General features: G+C 33.6%; 1 protein-coding gene across 1 annotated transcript in view; it reads right to left on the reverse strand.

Moving 5' to 3' along the window:
* KIF6 (kinesin family member 6) overlaps positions 1 to 21,895 on the reverse strand; it is a 158,308-nt gene that overhangs the window by 86,671 nt on the left and 49,742 nt on the right. The window contains 3 exon segments of the mRNA XM_055725880.1: positions 3,204 to 3,354; positions 4,191 to 4,296; positions 18,763 to 18,866. Of these exon segments, the coding sequence (XP_055581855.1) occupies positions 3,204 to 3,354; positions 4,191 to 4,296; positions 18,763 to 18,866 (361 nt within the window).

Here is a 21,895-nt window from a genome sequence, read left to right on the forward strand (position 1 = left end):
TGACAGAGTTACAGCACTTGGTAAAATGGTGTTGAGTGCGTTAGCTATCCTAAGTGAATTCATTATTTATGCTCAGCCCTAACTGATTGCAAATGATGTAAATTATTAAACCACTTGAGAAATAATTAAAATATATATTTTTTAAAAATACATCAGCATAAGAATTTTTACTTTATTCACACTTACTAAGGTCTTGCTCCAGAAAGGTACCATATCACTAAAGCCACTCACATGTATAAAAATGGAGCTATTTGTCATTTCTGGAACTAAGGTCTCAGTTTACTTAATAATATTCTTTTTTTTTTAACAATAGAAATAATCACCAAGGTTTGTTAAAAATGCTAAATAAAGCCCAGATATCTAAAGTGTATAATAAATATTTAAAAATCTTAAAGATGATCACAAAAAGTTTCATGTTTACCATCTGGTATCAGAGCTAGAAGCATAATTAATGACATTTCATTTTATTTGAATGTAAGATTTCTCTCCTAGGCTGAAAGGTTAAAAAAAAAGAAAACAAATTGGTTTTATTGGATTTCTTCTTTGTTAAAACTCGGTATTTTCAAACCTTCCAGGAGAAATTTATTATTTCCTAATACTTTTTAATTAGTTACGCTCAAAAAACACTTTTCTGAGAATGTGTTCAAAGATTCAAGGGCCAGCAACTAAATGTATACTTGGATTTTCAGGATATTCAACAGAGTATTCAAATCAGATTGTAAAAGCCATCAGCACCTTGAGGGGCTATAAATTTAAATCCCTGCATTTATGAATACAGAATTAGAGACCAATACGGCTGATACTGAAAATAAAACTTTCCTGTTCTGGTACATATTTGAATGACAAGCTGTAAACCATTTGTAAAATCTAATAACTGCTCACTTAATTACACTAACCTGTTTGTCTTGAAAGAAAAGGAAGCCTATGAACTGAAGAGCTGAAATCTTTTGCCTGCTTCATACTAGAACAGCTAGACGGACCCCGATTTTCTTCCAAGTTTATAGGAAGAGAGTGCTCCAAGACTGTACAACCAGCAGAGGCAGCATTAACCTGGAAAGGAGCATCTCCTGCTGTCTTTTTTCCTTTTTTTAGCATATTTACCAGAATATCTGGAAGTTACATTAAGGAAATCATTAATTACCCTTTTTTTTTATAAAGCAACAATCATCTTCATTTATTCCTAAGTCTTTTTTTTTTTTTTCCCAAGTGGAACAATTCACATTATGGAATCCTATATGTGAATGTGAATTTGAAGTTAGGCATATTCTTTGTAGTTATATTAATTCACTTTAGTTTTTCCAAACAGCAGATTCATTTTTACTAAACAGTAAAATTTACTAAATTTTACTGAAATTTACACATTGACCACAATTGTTGATTCCATTCAATCAATGCCTGAGAAAAGCATTTACAGACAGACAGGAATTAAAACTCTAGTATCTTATTGCCATTGTGTGACACTCCCCTTTTCAATTTTGTGATAAGCAAAATTTCAGAACAAAAGAAAAAAAAACCCTTAATTTACAGGTAGTCTGTTAAGTGCATTACATCTGTCAGCTTTCACAATAAGGTTTATTAAAAAGCAGAAGAGGTCTTTAGGAAATTTCTTCCACTAACATTGTATTTACTGGAGTATGTTTGGTATAAACACGTTTCACCTAACAACTTGTAGAGGGCTTTTGATGAAAATTGCATTCAGCCAAAACCACAGGAGTCCCTGTGATATGTTTTTTTGATATGCTATTCATTTTAATCCTAATTAATCTTCTAAATGAACAGCAGAAAATCGAAGTAGTCTTTGGGGAATATTATTAACTGCACTAGGTAGTAATAATAAAATACTTTACAATTCAGTTGTTATGATAGCTCCTAGCTACCATAGGCAAGAAGGACCTCATAGTTTGACTAAATAGCTTCCATACTGCTCACCACTTCATCACATTAGACATGTTATTAATTTTCTAATGATGATGTACAGTCACTTAGCCGCTCCAGACTCTGTAAATCAGTGTTGTGTTCAAAGTCTTAGTTCTTATAGTCTTCCTATATAACTCTAACATGGATTTACACAAGTTTCTTCCCTGCAAACCAAGCTATATATATCTATCAAGCAAAAGTGCATTAGATAGAGATATTTTGCTTTTTTTCACTATCAATCTCATACTAATGAAATAATTTATTTCAGAAAGAAATGTTACTGGGAATGCAGATCTTAAAAATGATTTTTTTAAAAAAAGGAATGATAAGTCAGTGTTATATCTGGATTTATTGAAAGTGCATCTTGGAAAATGAACATTTTTTCTGTGACGGAGCAGAAATAAAGAAGCTTTCCTGCCACCTCTGTTCAGACTGGTAATATGCTACATCCCAAAGTAAAATGCCATTCTCATTTGACGTATAAAATTGACCTGGAATTGCTGAGCACAAAGAATGCAAGTGTGTTTGCTTTTTACTAATAACTGTGAAAGAATCTGTTACCTATAAACTCAAAAACTTTTTTTTCAGTTCTCTGCCATATTCAAATTTTATCCACCAAGTAGCCACAAAGTTAGGGGCATAGTGGTGCTGCCATCTGACCACAGTTCTGTCAACCCGCTAAAAATAACTTCCAGCCATTGCGCAACAATGCAGCTACTCATGTGTTTTCTGTGAGGCACTGAAATGGACAAAGCACGTCTGAGAAGTTTAATATTTTTATATGCAAAAAGCTTCAGGTCTAATTTAATTTTTAAAGTTGCATGTAAAAAGTACAACTTTTCTATTTATTCTAAAGGCAAATAGCCCAACAGCCCCCAAAGTAGCACTTCATCTGGCTAAAAATAACACTTAGAGGAAATTCTGTTCTTTGTAGGGTGATAAATTGGTCTTTATATAGCATCAGAGTTTCCCATTCTACAAAAAGCTTTAATTTGCTTGAGGAGAGTGTTTTAGGAGTGGTCTGAAGCACAGTATTTGGATCTTGGTTGGACAGTTCTGAAGCTAAGTAGTGCTCAGATCCAGGATTTTGGTTTGGGTCACAACTGAAATAGAAGCAGGTGTAAAGCAGGGGCTCGGCCACATAGAAGTTGGGAACTGAGTAATTGCTTTAAACCAGTGGGGTCAGTAGAGAGAATTTCCTTCCACACAGTTCATGCCTATCTCACACACACAAAAACCATTGTAGACAGATCAGCCCAAATCCAAATGTTATTTTTCTTCCTCACAAAGGATACTGATTTCATTGTCTCTTTGCTGCAGAAGTTCTTTGAGCCTTTTCAGTTCTTCTCCTCCTGATTCTTTGTTAGTGTCTTTTTCTTCAGAGATGTGTTGTGAGATAAGTTTTTTATCAGAAATCTTTGAATGATTCATTAGTTGCTATTAGAAGAAACAAAAAAAAGGGCACTTTCAACTTGAGCTCCAGCTATGTATTTATTCTATTCTGAGACTGTCTAACTATGGTAGAAAAGACAGAATGAAATGATGCGACCAGTCGACTGTCAAGTTATATGTGTTGTGCCAAGTATGGAACAAGTTGTACTTGTTGATCTTCACTACCAAGTGTATGATTTACTTTACTCTTTCTACACATAAATAAATTCCCATGTTCTGTATTATCACAGAACTTTCAGTATTAACAATATAACTAAACCCTAATTATTTAAAGACAATAAATAAAAATCAGGAGTGTATACATGTCCATATTGAAAAACTATATCCCAAAATACATTGCTTTCCCCGTTAATTTTACTTGTCCTTCTCAGTTTGAGTATATCTTGTTTGCTCCATGATTTAGAAGCGCTTACAACACCATCAGGAGAGTTAGTATAACAGATTTGGGGATATAGTTGTTTTACACTTTTATATCTTTCAATGTAGTTAGTCCCAAATAAAGCCTCCATAGTAATGCGAATACAGATAGATACATCTATCCATTACGAATAACTTGTCTGTGTTGTTTCCAATATCTTCCAGTGTCCTCCTACAATTTACTGCATGCTGAGATCCTTGCCGGTTTCCACAAAATGCTGCTGAATTTTTCCAAATAAATTTTGAATTCCTGTCAGTCCTCCATACACTTCCCAGTTCAATTGTCTTAGCCTTTTCCAATGCCTCTCAACTGCATTGCCTTTCTTTTGACACTTTTCAGCTATGAATGTCTTCCAATTATTTTCAGCTCCAGTTGCATTTTTGTCTATGTTTATAAGAAATACCTTTATACGAGTAAAGCAATACTTGATCTTGTGCATGTCAGCACCAACATCCAGAGTGCTATCAGGATCATTATCTTCAAGAAATGCTTCAATTAACTCATCCAACCTGAAAACAAAAAGCATTTTTAAGGAAAAAAAAAAATCACAACCAAGCAGACAACTATGTAAAGTAACGTGTCAAACACAACACAAGATTTACTAAGCTGAATGATATTGGTAGGCGATTTTCCTTCAAGGTCCATATAATTGAAATGTACTTTTGTTCCTGATACTAAAACCTGGATTTGCAGATTCTACAACTCCATATCAGGACATACTTGCACATGCTAAGGAATTGTTCTAGAATTAAAAGCATCTAAGATGTAATCTTTTCTTTTTCTCATTTATTTTATAACCTTCTGTTCTTTTACCATCTCAACTGAAAAGATCTAAAGCCTGCCCTCTCATGAGAATAGATTTTCAGAAGCTTTGGGCACAGGATGTTTTAACATATATGATTATTTGTGCAAAAGAACAATCTACTTTCTTTTCTATTACAAGTATCAGCAGATACCATAGCTTTCATACATAAAATTACCTGCTCCGATCACCAAGCAAAGGGACTTATCTTTTGATGAAGGTATTTATAGATTTCTGAAAGACCTAACTGCTCTTCTTCTGATAAATGAAATTTAGTTAGTATTTTATTCTCTTGCAATTGGTTCTTATTTAAAAACATCTGACATCTTCCTTAGGGAGCAGCAATTTTTATTTCAGTAATTCAGTCTTCATAAGAAAATTTGGCACACAGAAGCATCCTCTTGATTTTTTAAAACCAAATTAAAATATGAAGACTGGAAACCTACACAAGTATAATACAGCATGCCTCTGGGCTGGATGTCACAGCTATATGGATAGATGCATGCTGCCACCAGCTCTCCATGTCTTGCATTCCAGAGTGCGTGGCAAATCATCAACAAAAAGAGCAGATGATTTTTAAAATAAAATTAGCCCTTAATCCACTTACTAAGGTAAATTTCTAGGAAACAGAAAGTGCAAGTTGGAACTCCATCAACTGGTTTTAGATTAAAAGCTTTTTCATGCCTGACAAATGCTGTTACCATTAACCTCCTAGGCAAACGGTGGGCAACAATGACAGCCATATGCCTGTACAGTGTAATACTATGATTTTGAATGTTTATTTAAGTTATTATCCTCAGAAGATGAACTTAGGTTCTGAACCTGAGTGAGCAAAGGTATCTAAAGTACCAGCATAAAGTGACCAACTGCCAGAGAAAGGCAGGAGTTCAGAATCATCTCTGTGCCTAGTGTTTCTTTTGAAATAGTTTTGCTCAGCTCCTCACTTTATATGGAAGCCTTCTGAATGTCGCTTAATAGTAATTTATCCCAAACCAGTTACAGGACTGGGAATCTTGTTGTCATTTGATTATCTGAATTACTTTGCTGCAACCACATACAAAAATTTTAGGCATTATAATATCACAGTATCTAAAGTTGACCCTAAAGTAGTGGTTGGGATATCACCTTGCTTTTGAAGATTTCTTTCTGAGATTCCTCACATTACTATACTGTAGTAACAATTGCCTGCTGGAGGGTGAAACAATGTGATACACAACAAACAGAAAAAAATAAATCATTTTCAGGATATAAATATCTGAAAATCAGTAGCTGTAATGCTGTAATGAACATTGGAAACCATAACAGGCAGGTTTGGTTATTCATCTCCTCCAGAGTTCATTGTGACAAAGTGTCAGTTCTCAAAACAGGAGAAAAACTAGAGAAAAGAAGACAGCAACCCTCAGTTAGTTGCAGATAAACTGTGCTTTCCCATTTTCATTATTTCAGTTAAAGAACAAGAGACAAATATGTTGTCTATACCATTCATTATATGTGCAAAATTCCTGACTTCTGAATTTATAGAACACTCCCTTAAGTCAATGTGAGCTTGAGGGAGAGGCTATTTTAAGAGAAATATTAGTTACAGAAGCATTACTGGCATTGACTTGCTTCTCAAGTTAAGAGACTACAAAAATTACTGGGTAATAGACCAAAATTTTACTTATAGCTACATGATTCTTTCTGCATGAAGAGTCCAACAGAACAGAGGCCAGTAGTACAAGAAGTTATTCATACTCTGCAGACGCACAATGTACAACAACCAAGAGAATTAATTCTTCATATGTGCAGGCAGGCATTTCTGTAAGGACTGCGAAAAGAGAGGCATTTATACTATTAATGAGTATGTGATGGTGATTAAACAGACACAGAGAAAGTCAGTATTTGTCAATATCTTAAGCACCTTACTGATTTCAGTAAGTAAAAGGAAACAAGTAAAATAATATTTTTTTATAACTAGACTGTCTAGACTGACTATATGAAGTCATCTATAAAAATGGGCCTTTAATCTTGAACTAGAAATTAGAGAGGAGATATTTTAACCTTACTAAGATTACCTGTTTGCCAGGGATTTAGCCATACTCAGACTACCACAGATTTAGACTATGGGAATCAATCAAAAAAATTACACTAACTTGCACCATTATCATTACTGGAATAACACTGCAGAAAGTTACAATACTTCAAGAGAAGGAAAAGAATATATAATTCCTGTAAAATAATGCTCTATTTTGAAAATTATTATTTGCCAGTCAAGAGACAAGGTTAATTTGTCAAGATTAGCAAAATAGAAAAGCTGTAGTTATAGATACGAGCTGCTATTTCCTTTCTCTTACATTACCTTTAATGTGTTTGGCATTCTTAAAAAAACACAACAGCCCAATTCATTTTTTGTGTCCCAAGGACTATGAAGAAGCCAAAACACATTTGAACACCAGAGGACTGAGTCAAGTCTGAAATAGCAGAAAATAAATCAGAAATTATAAACCAATTCAAGCTCTTTGCCAATTATAGGGAACAGCAGACTCTTCAGTGTATTTTCAGATACATTTTAAAAATTTCATCTTTAAGAATTAGAACAAGAACAGGCCAACCTAGCCTAAACACTGAAGAAAAAAAAAATAAAAAAAGAAAAGCAACAATGAAAATCCCCATGAATAACAGCAAAAGAAATCACTGCATCCCTGATGTTTTTTTAGGTTTCCATGTAGAAATTACCAGAACTCTTTCTAAAATAAACACACAGTCTGACAACACTGGATATTCTAGGAGTTCTTCCAGTATACTGAAGTATTAAACAAAGGTAAAAAACCTGACAGTGTGATACAGATGCAACTTGGAGTTTCTCTTCTTAATGAACAGGTCTTGGTTAACTGAAAATATTTGTCCAAATAATTTATCAGCTCAAGGATTATGAAAACAATTGAAAAATTCTCTTATGAATTTATACAATGGCAGATTTGCTGCTTTACAAATGAAAAACCCCAATGCTACTTCCATTTCATTTTCAGAGATATTCACAGAATAAATCAAGGAGACAATAAAAACTTACAGGAGGAGTGGAAAAAAAAGACAGAGAATAAAAAAAAAAATGGAATACTGACTGTACATTTCCTTTTTCCTAACATATATTAGATAGGTAGATCTGCTTGCTAGGTGATTCGGAAGCAAAGGAAAATACAATTCTACAAGAAGAATATCCTTTTCTTTCTCCTATTCCTGACTCAAACACTTTATTGTATTTATCGTTATAAATACTCATTAAAATAGAAATAAATCTATGGAATGTATGAAAACCTAAAGAACAGAATTACATAAAATAGAGCTGTAAAAGATTTAAGAAATTCATATAGGGCATCTATGGTTACAGCTCAAACACATTTTTTCTAGTCAAAGCATCAGGCACAGGCTGTAGTCATCCTCCCATCAAAAGAGGCAGAGTGAGAACACCCTTCTTGTAGGTGAGGGAGAATGGACAGGGCTTTTGGTTTCATTCAGTTACCTTGAACAGACGGATAATACCTTTCTCCTTAGCAATAATAATATCTTCTGAGATAGTCACCTAAACTCTGTTCCTTAGTTATCTACCACAGGAATGCATATTAAACAGTTTTTCTCCAACTAAAGACTTTTGCAAGAACAGTCAGCAAGAGGCAAACCAGAAAAACACATAAAATAGCCCAGCACTGAACAAAGTTGGGCCTAGAAGTTCAAGAGGAACAAGAAACCCATAAAGTACAAGAAATCCAGAAAACCCTCTAGCAAATCTTTAGTTGCCTACTCAGAGTCATGTGTATGTGGCAGAGCAAAGGTAATGTGAAATCATGAGGTGAAATAACAATGTTCTTTTTCTTGAGGACCTTTTCCAACTCAGTCATAGTAGAATAACTAAAAGAACATAGGAAACAAAGTATTTTTGGTCAGTTGCTGTTGCTCAGTCCTGAGACCATATACTTAGACCTCTTAGATAGACAGCATGTTCTATTTCCTGGAAAAATTGATAAGTATAGTTTCAAAAAGACCTGAGCTGATGACCAGCTTCTCCTATTATGCCAAGGATAATGATTAATATTTCCATGCCTTTCCAGAACAGAAATTAGGAAATAAACCTGCCCAAAGAAGGGAGTTTTGTAAATGAACTTGCAAAAGGAATGAGCATGCTTGGCATGGGATACATAACATACATTAAAAATTTCTATATTTGTGACTGAGCTTTTCTTCTCCCAAAACATCCCAGGCTGAATGTTAATTTTCCCACTACACCTATTGCTAAAAGTCATTAGGAAAATAATTTTGAAAAATCACAGATGTACATGTATGTAGATTCTATGACATGGTTGAGGGTACCAAGGTACGTCATAAACTAGAGGGGAGGAAAAAAAGCCCAAGACACTTTTGTTGAAGCTTATAATGAAAACCAGCTAGGATCAAGCAGAAAAAAATTAAATTAACCACAAAACATACAAAAGCCCCTTCCGCAGTATTTACAAACTTTGTTGCTAGCAGTATGAGGTTTAGGTTGGGTTGGGTTTTTTTTTTTCACTCTTTCTTGACTTTATTTATGAAGAGTAGGCACTACAGCAGCGCTAGACTTTTTTGTCATTATATAAGAGATGGACTGCAGAAGAAATAATTTTCTGTTTTGGTATTCTATCTTTTTATTACCAACTTACAAAACGAGCGTATTACAAGCACTTTGCAAGATACCCATCAGTATCAAAAAGTATAATCTCTCAAGGAAAATTAAAATAAAGATAATCAATGCAAAGATCAAGTAATAAAATAACAACACAAAGCCTAGTAACAAATACTTCTCACTCACTGGAGAAGAAACCTGAATAAAGAGATAGTCTCTATACTATTGTCTGGAGATCAATACCAGGAATTCTATTTCACACTGGAGAGTTCTTTATAAAAAATACTTAGCCCCCAGTCTTCTCACTGCTTAGCTTAGAAAGTCAAAGTACACTCAGCTTGATAGGAAAAAGCAATGATGGAAACTGAAATTCAATAGATACCTAATTATGGGTTTAGCTACAAACGCAGAATTTAAAATTACTGAATTGCTTACAAGACACACTTAGTTGCTTCAGTGGAAATATGCAGCATGTATCTTTATTTCAGAATTTGATATTCTTTTAACGTAAGATGGTCAATTTATTTAAATTTGAGGGGATTTTGTTATACTGGTGAGTTACATCAGAAAATCTGAATCTGAACTAGAAGTACCTAGCCACAAGACACTTGCACTGACAGTACTAAACAAATATAAAACACCCCTAAAAGTATATTTTAGAAATGCTAAAATCTCTATGTCTATGTAGAAATAATTATTAAACTAATAGTCTGTTATTTATTGTAGTTAATAACATAAGCAAGCCAGCTGCTGCATTCTTCATTAGTTTCAGCTTACTAAGGCACTCAGTAATGTTTCCATGCAGAATTTGTGCTAATCAAATCTGGAGCAGGGATAATCATAGCTAATTTCACGTGACAAGAAAAAATGTTTAAAATCAGTGTCAGATGAAGATGTCTTTCCTAACTTCTGGAGATCCAAAATGGTTCCCTTTTTTTTCCTTTTCTGTTGTATGTTGTTAGGCAAAGGAAGTTATAGACCATTAAATATTTATAATTTAATGTTATTAAAGAGGAAGCCTAAAAAGGGTATTTTTCATACATTTCTATTCTTCCTTTTAGGACTGTGAGGTTCTGCCCTAAGAATAGGAGGCCTAACTTATACTAATAAGAGCAAGGTTGTGTTGAAGCCTGTTTGCCAGAACCCTGCTGTATCAGGAAGAATAGTTTTCCCAACAGAAATTCCCCGAAGGAGGAAAAATATGGAAGTATCAAACAAAGACCCATTTTCTGTGAAAAACAGCAGTAAACAAAGAACAGTGTTTTCTTTCTCAGTGCTCATTGGGGGAAAAAAACCAAACCAAAACAAAACAGAAAACATAAGTAAAAGAAAAAAAAAATTCTAAGTCAATGCCAAGGGAACAGTATCATGTCATTTCTGAGATTAATTTAAAACTCTGTGGTAGTGGTCTTACACATACTAAGAAAGTACAAAAGGAAAATATTACAGTGCTAATCCAGGTGAGTTTGAAACACAACACCAGGCTGAAAACACAAGCTGTGTCAAGCACAAGTCTGTTCTCATACTGATGCTGGGAAGAAAACTCACTGTCAAACAGTTACAAACAGTTGGGATAGAAACCTGTTAAACAGTGCTCTCTGGTTAGTGACTGTGAATCAGTCCCAAATTCTTGCTCTAGCATTTCCCTCTTTATAGTTTTTTTTGCAAATATAAACACACACTGAACTGCAGCTCACAGACAGCTTTTACCTTACCAACGATATTTTTCTCCTGTAACTTTCTGCCCTTCGGGAATTCTTTTTTAATGAAGCCTGCTTACCATTTAGACCACACATAAATCACAAAAGTTTTCTATTCACATTACTTTAGATTTCATGCAATTTTTCTGATAGTGCTCATCTAATCATTCTGGAGTTGCACTGTGCTACTTCAGTTTTACCCGTTCATTAAATAAGACTTCCATCCTTTTAAAAAAAATCCACTTCTGAATCAGTCATATGTTTGCATGAACAAAGATGCAAATTACACAGCTGAAACGCATCAGAGAAGCACTCCTAGCCAACTGAGAGTATGTTTTTAAAGTTTACAGCTCTCAATAGCTTGCAGGATGCATGGTCTCAAAACACAGATTTGGAAGGACTCATTTTGACCTTGCTTCATGTGCCATGATTCATTTCTGGGAGAGCTTGCCTTTTAACCCCTGATCACTGACACTGTATATTATGTATCAAAATTAAGTTCACTTAAAGACCAATTAATTTTGAGTGTCAGCTGTGAACTTTGTGACAAGCAAAATGGAAATCCAAGTTTATGAAAAATAGGCTATAAACAAAGAAGCTACTGAAACACTTGAGATAATCAGGGAGGTTGCCTCAATTAAAGAAATTTGCTTACCTAGACATTTGCAATAGCTTTCCTATCAGTAACATACTCCATATCAATTTTTTCTTTATATCTTAATTTTGAAAATTATCTTTAATAATGATGCCTATGTTATTAAAAAAAGTAACTCCACATCTCCACATATTTCTTATCTAAAAATGCATGAAAGTTGAAGCAGAATTGTCATTATATTTAGTAAGTGTGCATCAGTATGGCAGGACCATAGAGATGCTAAGCAGCAAGTTTTATCAAGAGCACTATGGAGGACAGGAGAAAGAAGGGAAAGTATCTCCAGGATTGTTGCTAACAGCATGACAAAGAAGACAAAGTATCCAGAAAAAAACTATTAAGCTTTAATTTAACAAATGTGTGCTAACACCTGGGTGAAATAATAATAATCATGGTAACTAAATAACAGAAACAGCTATCTAAGCCTTTGAACAATTCCTTCAGTAGATATTTGTAAGAATACTTTTATTAACATAGCCTTGGAATTGGCTGCATTGATTTGGTGCAGTCTTGAAGCAGGGAAGTAAGAGCACTAAGTCCTTGAGAGTCTTCTGTGTCTAGAGTCTGGAAGATTTTTATACTTTTTTTCACTTTAAATATCTATATGGTGCTCTAACAACTGAAAATAAAATTATTACAGGACAAGAAAGACAAAGATCCCCTTTCTGCTACTGATTGCAAAGAGATGAAAGTCTAAACATAATACAATTCAATATGAAGTGTTTACATGTGTATGTATGAGGAAGTTGAGTAATAGTAAAGTTGCACGCTACAAATTCACTGTGAGCTTCTGTTTCAGCCTGTAAACTGAAAATGTATTCTAAGCCAGTCTATAAATAATGGTATTGAGTTATACCAGCAACTGTGTTTTAAGAAACAAAGATATGGGTGAAACTAAATTAATTGTTGCAGGTGGCTGAACTTCTGTGTTTTTTGAGGATTTGGGTAGGGTTTTTGATGGAGGTTTTTTGGTGTCTTTTGTGGGGTTTTGTATTTTTTGGTTTGGTTTGGTTTTGGGGGGGGGGTTTCCCCCTATTTAGGAAATTAAAGGTTAGGTTCCGAGACACTAGTTGCTTCTCAATGTCATTCTCAATGGCATAATCAGTCAGACAGATGGAAAATGAACTGACTCTTCTGTCAGACATTCCTCCAGCTAGGCACTACAAATAACTGTAAGACAAAACGCCAAACACAATATTCTTGATGGGGTAAAATGAAACAGAAGTAGATCTGCAAGAACTTCAATAAAATATGCAATTTTTTTTTTAATTGAAAACTTCCTCCCAAATTATGTATAAAAAAACCCCAACAAACCCCACCAAAAAACCCACACAAAACCCCACAAACTTTGGGGGCAATTTTCTAATATTTTCATTGTCTTGTTTTCGTAGTTGATTCTTGAAAGACAAAGAATAGTCCAAAAATGATCAAATTATTTCATATAGCTAGGCAATAGCAAATTGAATGAGTATAAGGAAATGTAAACCCTAATACTGATTTTTTAAATCCACTGACCTGACATTTCCCTTTTTTGTCTGTACATTAATCTGTGCACCCCTGAAATAAGCAATCATACCAAGTTATCTAACAGATTCACAGAATATTAGATTGTGAACTATACAGATACTCTAGAAATCATGCACAAGTCCAGAATTTTTAATCCAATGATATTATATATATTGGAGCTGATCCTGTAAAATGTTGACTTAAACTCCTTAAAAGCCTCAGATAATGAGTTGGAAAGCCTCAGAAATACCATTGGAAATCAGCTGAAAGCAAAGTACTACAAACCTAAATTATTCTTGAAAACAAATGCCTCAGATTTTCAAAATTTTACCACTGCTGTAATTTGAACCTCTCAAAGATGATTTTGGAGCTTTCTTTATATATATAGAAGTTTGGAAAACTTCTGGCCTTTGAGTTGGTATAATGAAGTGAATCCTATGATACTTCCACAAGCAAATATTATGACCTTTAAACTTTCAAGTATCTTTTAAGTCTGCATGGATAGCAATTCTCTCAAATGGTGAAAATAAAGCTTGTGAGTAAGATTTGAATAGTGTTATCAGTAATGTTCCTGAAAAGGAAGTGATGATAGAGCACAAAACAAAAGAAAAATCAGTCCAAAATCAAGAAGTCATAAACATAGTAAAAATTTTAAGTTCTCATGTTTAGAAATGTAAAAAGAACAGGTGAAAATAGAAAACAACAATATGGTAAATGATTTACATGTATGGGGATAAACTAATTTTCAAAAACATAGAATGTTGGCTGGTTTTTATTGGTCTAATATGAACACATTTTTTAGACCAAATGGTCTTTCCTAACTTTCTATTCCTAATTATCAAATATTTACAGTAAGGACCAAGTGCTTATAAAGCAGCTAATAACAGAGCTAAAGCACACTCTTACGTATTGATAATGAGTAGAAATAAATAGATTTTTGAATGCCACATGCATTTTGTTACTACTATAGGCAACAACTAGGATTTTTATGCTGCCACTTTACATAGCCAATAGGCTGTCATACAGAAAGACTACCTAAATTCAAAGCTGACGTGAAACATTTAGAGTTTTTTTTCCAGTTCTATCAAGTTCAGTTCCTGGAGGGTAAAAATTTTAAGAATAGGGCCTCTAATTTCGTAAAGCAATCAAAGAAAAAGTATACACACAGATTACACATTACATACACAAATACTCGCACTACACAGTACGGAAGCATACACCTATTACAGATATAATCCCCCTTTGTTTTTTTATTAGATATATGTGCAAAGCCATTTTTGCTACCTCCTTATGTGAGGAGATTCTTCTGAATTAGATGGCTACAATGTGGCAAACAGATGCAAAGAGTTTCTACACAGTTGAAAATCATTCATTCCAATGATGAAACACACACAGATCTGAATCTTTGTGTCATTAAGTCGCAGGGAGATTTGGCATGGCCTAGAAAAGGAACAGGACTGGTTTATACAGGGAAAAAAATATGCCTACATTAATGCTACACATGCGTGTTGTTTGCAGAAAGAAGTATGTCAAGTCGATTGCCGAGCAGATGATTTCTTTCTTCAACAGCACTTTATAATAACAAACCAAAAGCACATACATAAAGAAATGCTGCTCAGTGCCAGCTAGTATTTGTGGCCATAACAGTAGTCATATTCTAATCTCTAGAGTATATGTAAAAGTAGCAAAAGAAAACTAAGCTTCAGTTTATCAAATTTAAAAAAAAAAAATATCTCCTCCTTCTAAGGAGAAGGTATCAAGAACTTAACATAGGACAAGGATGAAAACTACTTAGGAAGTCAGAAGGACTCATATGGATGAAGACCAAGACACTCTTACAACACAAAAGAAGTAGTTTTGAAAAATTCGTGTTGTGTCACTTACAGTTATTAATTAGACTTAAAAACTCAGAAGAAAGAGATTTTCAGTAAGTACTTAAACTGCCAAAAGATGCAAACAGGTATTTAGTGGTACTTTCAGAAGCAACTCAGCTGACCAAGTATCCAACGAATTTCAGTGAGGTTCAAAAAGCTGCTATGATCAAATGCTTTTAAACATACATCTTTGGAAATTGGCTCCAAGATTTTTTTCAAACATCTAAATAATCAAATTCAGCTATGCTATCTTTTCCATTTGGGTTAAACCACAGCATCCATACATCTCACTAGCCTGAGTTATACTATATTACCTTTCTTGAAACCGTGTGACATTAGATGACTGCTATACTTTTGAATATTAAAAAACAGGACAATAGTATCAATAGTAAGTAGCCTCCTCCTCCCCCCCATTAAAACAAACTTGCTAATCTTTGAACGACACTTAAAATTGTCTTTAAGTAGTTTCAGTGTACAAGGTCAATAGTTTAAATAAGATATTTTAAATAAGATATTTTTTTTCTAATTTCAGTTTCCTTGGAACAAGATAGCAAGATCAAAGAAAAGTATTTACAGTTATTTGAAGCATCCAGCTCAGGTACCTGCGTTGGGAACCTGAACTTCCTGTGCTGCCACTCAAGATTTTATAACATGTAATAGAAAAAATGACCTCTAGAGATATCCATGGATTTAATAGCATTCTAAATCAGGCATCTAAGTTAGATGTTGATGTGAGATGTTTTAAGACTACTTTATAGTTACGGTAGTTTCTTTTCTCTTTAATATTGCCTACAGCTTATGTCAGCCTTCTAACTTCCACACAAATCCACTGTCTGCAAAGCTGTGTTGACATAAGGCAAGGTAATATGCTTCTATTTCTTTCACCTTGCAACTGATACTGAACACTGACATCAGCAAATAATAACATTTGCTCTGCTTTGTAAATGAAACCATTTGTTCAACAGCTTAAGTATGAGTAACTGTTAAAGCTCTATATTGTACAACAGTGCAATATTGTTAATACCATGATAGCATACAGATGTCACAATGTTGAAACAGAAAAATGAAAGACAGAAAGAAGTAATGAGAAATCCAGGACATGAGTAAGATGAACAATATATAACTGTTGAAGTAAAAAATAGAAGCGTCTGTAATAACATACATATCTGAAAGAAATAAGGTAAAGTTATTAATAAATTAAAGTGCTAAGCCAGTACTTCCGGTCCTGTTTCTAGAGAATTCCAACTGGCAAAGGCTCTGGAAGCGTGGGTGCTCTGGAACACAGGACCTTGATTTGAAATCCTGACTTTCTGGGCACACATTGTAAATTGCTAGTGAGCTCATTTATAACAAAACCAAAAAAAAAAAAAAATCCCAAATGATTCAAACAAAAAGGGCTCTCCCTTTTACTTTTGGCATGCTTCTCAAAAAAAAAAAAAAAAAACCAACCAAAAAAAACCCCACAAAAAAACCCACCCAAACAAAAAACCAAACTGTTTGAAGGCCTTATATTTCTAAAGCACAGTGCAGAAGCCTGTAAGAGTACAATTTCCTACTATTTGGGATGTATGATGCTATTTTCTACATTTTTAAAAATTTTTTACTAAACAAGAAACTAATTCTTTAGCTCAAAGAAATATTTAGAGATCAGCCCTCTACAGCTGAGGAAGTAGATGGTATGATCCAAAGCAAGCAATTCAGATTTTGGAAGCATTTTATGAACTACATTCTGAACCACTTATGTAGTCTAGCTGATTTTTTTTTATGCTGTGCTTTTTAAATAAACAAAATGAGAGCAGCAGAATTCATGTATGTTTAACATTTATGAGAATAAAATAATAAAATCAAAAAAATAGCATGGTAATGTAAATGCTTACCATTTAACACAGAATTCTGAAGTATGAATTCCAGACAGCTGTAGCTTCATTCACAGGACTGATAAGTTGTGTTGTGTTATAATTTGGCATTCACAAGAAAATTGAAGAGCATTTGTTTTTCATTTTGTTTTAAACTGAGTGAATGACAATGTGACATTGTAGTGATTATGAGGAAAGCCCATTTGACAGATGGGTTTTCTCCTTCCATTAAATGAATAATATAAAAAAAAAAAAATATCCCTGAAGAAACTTCTTTGATTTAAGTGAGAAAACACCAGTGAAGAATGAACTACAGCTTATTCACATACTAACTTCAAACATCTAGCAATTTTAACTGCATTGAGCAGCCCACTGATTTCATTTGGAATGCCCTGAAAGTAAACAAGTGGAATGAAGCTCATTATTGCAAGAAATGTTTGGCATTTCTTGACTTACTAAGTCAAGAAACATACATAATATAATTTTAACATAACGTTAATAGCTGTTTCCAGGGCAATCACTAACACTATTCCCTGAAACATAAGTAGAAAGAAAAAGATCTATGCGTTACCATAACCATTCTATTAGATTGAAAAAACATTATTGGATATACACATGTGCCACTGGATCCAGTTTCGTTTTGGCATCCATCTTCTACTGAAAACTGCCTGAGGTAAACACTTGTGCAGACAAAATAAATATGTACTTAGTGCATGGAGTTTTTCAGTGACATGTTTTGTACCTTTGATCATCTGTGTTCAGAATCAAAGAACAAATAAAAAGTCACAGAATACTTCCAAAGATTAATTTTGCTCTGACCTTCCTTGAAATATGTATCATGAATCAGAACAAGAATTAAAGCACACCTACTTTTGATGAGACGATGAGACTATATTTGGTAAGATTCCTCCTTACTAGTTAATTATTTGAGATTCATAATAACCCGAATTATGATTTTCTTTCCAGCATATTAAAAAAGCATCAATTTAAAAACAAATTATTATTCTGTCTGGAACCCCCTACAGCACACCTCCCCTAAGAATCGTTCTTGTGTGGCGACTCCAAATGAATCACAACACAGTATGTTGCATTATCACCCTATACCATTTCCCCTGGATGTCAGGGGAATTTGTTAGCACTGGTAGTTTTCTTCCAGACCAATTCCAAGAGAAATTAAAATAAGACTAAAAATTCTCACAGCTTCAACTTGGTTACCATTAATATACTAACCAAACCAAACCAAATCTCTAGGCAATTACTACTTTCTTTCTACAGATGAGGCACAGAGATTTAATAGGTCCATTCCACAAAATCAATTAGCTTTTCAAAACTGGGAACTGACTTTCATTATTGTGAACATTTAGACCTAAGTAAATATTTCTACATTATACATAGAAAATTCTTACATGCTGTACTGATTTGATACAAAAAGCTTTAAAATTTTACAAGAGTTATGTGAATTAATTATGAATTTTCAACAGCATGCACAGTAAAAAATTTGAATATTTGGCTTTTAGGACACTGATTAATTGTGTATCAGAAATGCAAGGTTTCTCTTGGCCTATGTCAAACTAACACTGCAGCAGGATACTTCTCAGCAAAAAAAAAAAATATTTCTTGAATTCTACTCAGGTTGTATATCCAGTTTTGAAGGAGACTGTTGTGGGTTTTTTTATTCTGCACTATTATACAACACTTTTTGCCTGGCATCTGAAAGGCATTCCCATCCTTTGCATTTACTTCACTTCCTCAAAGCTGAGGCTGCAAAAACATAGCCAGCAGCCTCATAGAGCTTTTCATGAAAAATTGCCATTCTAACCTGGCACCTAACTTCACTTATTTATGCACTCAGAGACATTTAAAACTCTGAAATGAATGTAAATATTTATGCCAACAAACTGACGAAAAGTAGCACCACAAAAGAAGAAAATGAAAACAATGTAAGCCATTACTGAAGTAGCTCTTCTTGTGAAAGCTCTGATGTTCTTTGCTTGCCAGTCACCAGCACCAGCTCATCCTTCAACTCCTGGATCTCCTTTTTCAGCTGGACAATCATCTACAAAGAGCAAGGCATAAACCAAGCATCACCTACAAATTACTAGCTAGTTTATGATTTTTGCATTACAAGGCTGAGTTTATGGAAATACTATACTTTGGTTTCCTCTTTTTTTTAAACATCTTTTTTAAAAAAACAGTCCAAATGCCTTAAATATATCAAGCACTACTTTTTTTCTTTTCCATTTATAAAAACAAGGATAGTCTTCCAGACTCAGTAAATTCTATGTGTTAGAAGACATGGTTGTACAGAAAGAGTTCAAAAGATTATTTGCAAAAGAGAAAAATAATTTGCCCTAGGAGTAAAAAAAGCTTTCTGACTCATTAGTTTTGCTTATTAGTATTGAAAACACATTTAAAATAGAACTGATGTCTGTGTTAGGGAAAGGCAAACTACACACCAAAAGTGATTATTTTTATTTTTTAATTTTTTTTTTACTTTCCCTTTAGAAACAGAAATTCCAAAACAATATCTTGGTATTTTAATCTTAACTTTTCTTCTTTTTCATGTAACATTCCACTCTAACTAGAATTATAGCATACTCTAATTGTAAGATGTATCAGTTGCTAACAACAAACGAGTAGTATAAATCAACATAATGAAATCAGATTGTATTCATGAATAGTAATGACTGAGAAAGTGACTTGGAGAACTGTACTAGATTTTTAAATTCTCATAGCTCATTATTGGAGCCTGTACTTTTGGAAAAGCATATGCATAAAATGATATTTTAGAAATCACTGGTCTCTCAGGGCCAAATTCTACAAAGCAGGGACAATATGCAAATCTCTAAGTTTAAAACATGAATGAGCAAGTTCTTGGATACTTTATGATTGGTCATTTTAAAGATGCATCACTTCATAATGGCTCAAATGGATCAGGAGTCCAATGATATTTCTAGATGGCTATGAGTACGCTGATTCCATGTGCAAAATAAGTTTCCAAGAGAAGAAAGTTTTCAAGGAAAAATGAATCATTCTTGATTGCACACACTTTCTAGAAATAAGATTGTTCAAATGGATGACACATTTTCACTGGATGTTAAAATTCCTTCAAACACTTGTATTTCTTTTAGTGTTTAAATTTAACCATGGCTCTTAAACTTTGAATGAGTATTTTATGTTAAAAATCAAAATATCCTAAACATACATATAATTATTTATTTTAACTCTAAACTTACTGGTAACACATTTGTTACTATAAATATGAAAGGCTAACTTACAATCTTTTATTGAAGAATCTATTAAGGTAGTGAACTGTTAATTACAAATGTTGCAAGAGTGCTTCAAGAATGCCACAGGCCAAACATTTTAACCCGATTTTAGGTTGCCTCCCTCTGGTGTCACTCTCTGATGTAGTCTGTGCCAATTACAGATCTAATAAAATTTGGGGCTCAAGTACAGTATGGCAGAAAGCTGAACTGGCAGAACCATCCCTGTTCAATGTTCAAATTTGTTAGCATAATTAACTTCAATCTGGCAACAACAGAAATATTATTTTCAGGATATGGATAAAACATTCCTTTTCAAGATTAAGACAAAAAGAATCTACAGAGGCGTAATATTTTCGTTTCTATTTTTAAATAAATACCAGGGGAGATTAGATTTAATTCAGGCTCAAAAGTTTGGTTTTCAGTTTAAAACAAATCCTTTGGTCATAAGTGAGAGAGGTTCAAAGCTGAGTGACTGAAAAAGTATGACAGAAACAAGCTCAATGTCTTAGTAAAATACAGTCAGCTCTCCATTATGAAGAATAAAGTTTACACAACACTCAGACTTCACTCAGATCTATCCAGAGGTATTATGCATTCCTGTTATAAGGCATGCATTCAGTTTACAGATGATAAATATAGCAAATAAATGGCATTTGATTTTATGAAAGAATAATTTAAGTCCAGCTTTTTACTGAATAATCAAATTGCATCCTGGGAATATAATTTAGGTAGTCAAGATGGGCAACAAATTACACAATGAGCACAGAACCATGTAAAGTCTAGGTACCTGTGTTCCCCTGCCTTTTCCACAAGAGGGGATGGTTTTCTAACTCTCACGAGTCCACTCTTGCTTTACTTGCTAAATGATCCTGCAGAGCGAGACATACCAAAATTGTGGAGTATAGCTCCACAGGATGTAGTAAATATTCAGGAGCCTGCATGTGTTCCACCTCAATCAAAGGCTTCTGTGGCCATGGAATACATGTTTTGCATGATTTGCTACTATAAAGCCTACACAGGAAAGAGAAAAGAGGGCAGACAGACAGAAATGAAGTTGTTCAGTGTCTACTGGGTTTATTTTTTGGCTGCTCTTATTTGTTGATTTTAGTTTTTTGTTACGTTGTTGCTGTTAGAAACTGTTTGGAAATAAACATAGAATAATAATTAAAAAAACCTGCAGAAGAACTGACAAGAATCCCCTATTCCCTTCAGACTTCAGGGACAAGAGAAAATAAAAGCACAATCATTAACATTAACTGAAATATGTTAATTACTATCACATAACAATGAATGAAATAATCAACCATCTAATCCCCAATTTTTAGACAACAAATGCTTATGTTATATAATCTAGAATTCTACAGTCTAGCATTCAAGGGCAAAGCATTTCCTAGCCAGTTCAGACGGTCATATGAGAACAAAATACATAAAACTTGTAATTAAAAATTAGTCATGAGTAATTTAGAAATTCGGTAATGTTTTTGCTCATTAAAAAGAATGATGCTGTGATTAGTATATCATAAAATACAGGACCACTGAAAGTAGAGTATTTCATTCAGATTTTATATTCTTTAGGAGTGAATATTTCAATAAAAATTCATAATTATGTCATTAACAACTACATTTTAAATATTATCTGTTTATATATAAAGAGAATAATATAATAGCTAACATGAGCTAATTTTTCATTTGCTGTCTTTGTGACAAAGACAGAGGGTATGCTGAAATGCATCCACAGTTCTTTCTTCATTATATCCACATATGCTGCTTTGGTACAACCAGTGTAATCTCAAACACTTCCCAAATCAGAAAACAT

The sequence above is a fragment of the Falco cherrug genome, chromosome 13 (assembly GCF_023634085.1).
Source record: "Falco cherrug isolate bFalChe1 chromosome 13, bFalChe1.pri, whole genome shotgun sequence".
Classification (NCBI taxonomy): Eukaryota; Metazoa; Chordata; class Aves; order Falconiformes; family Falconidae; genus Falco; species Falco cherrug.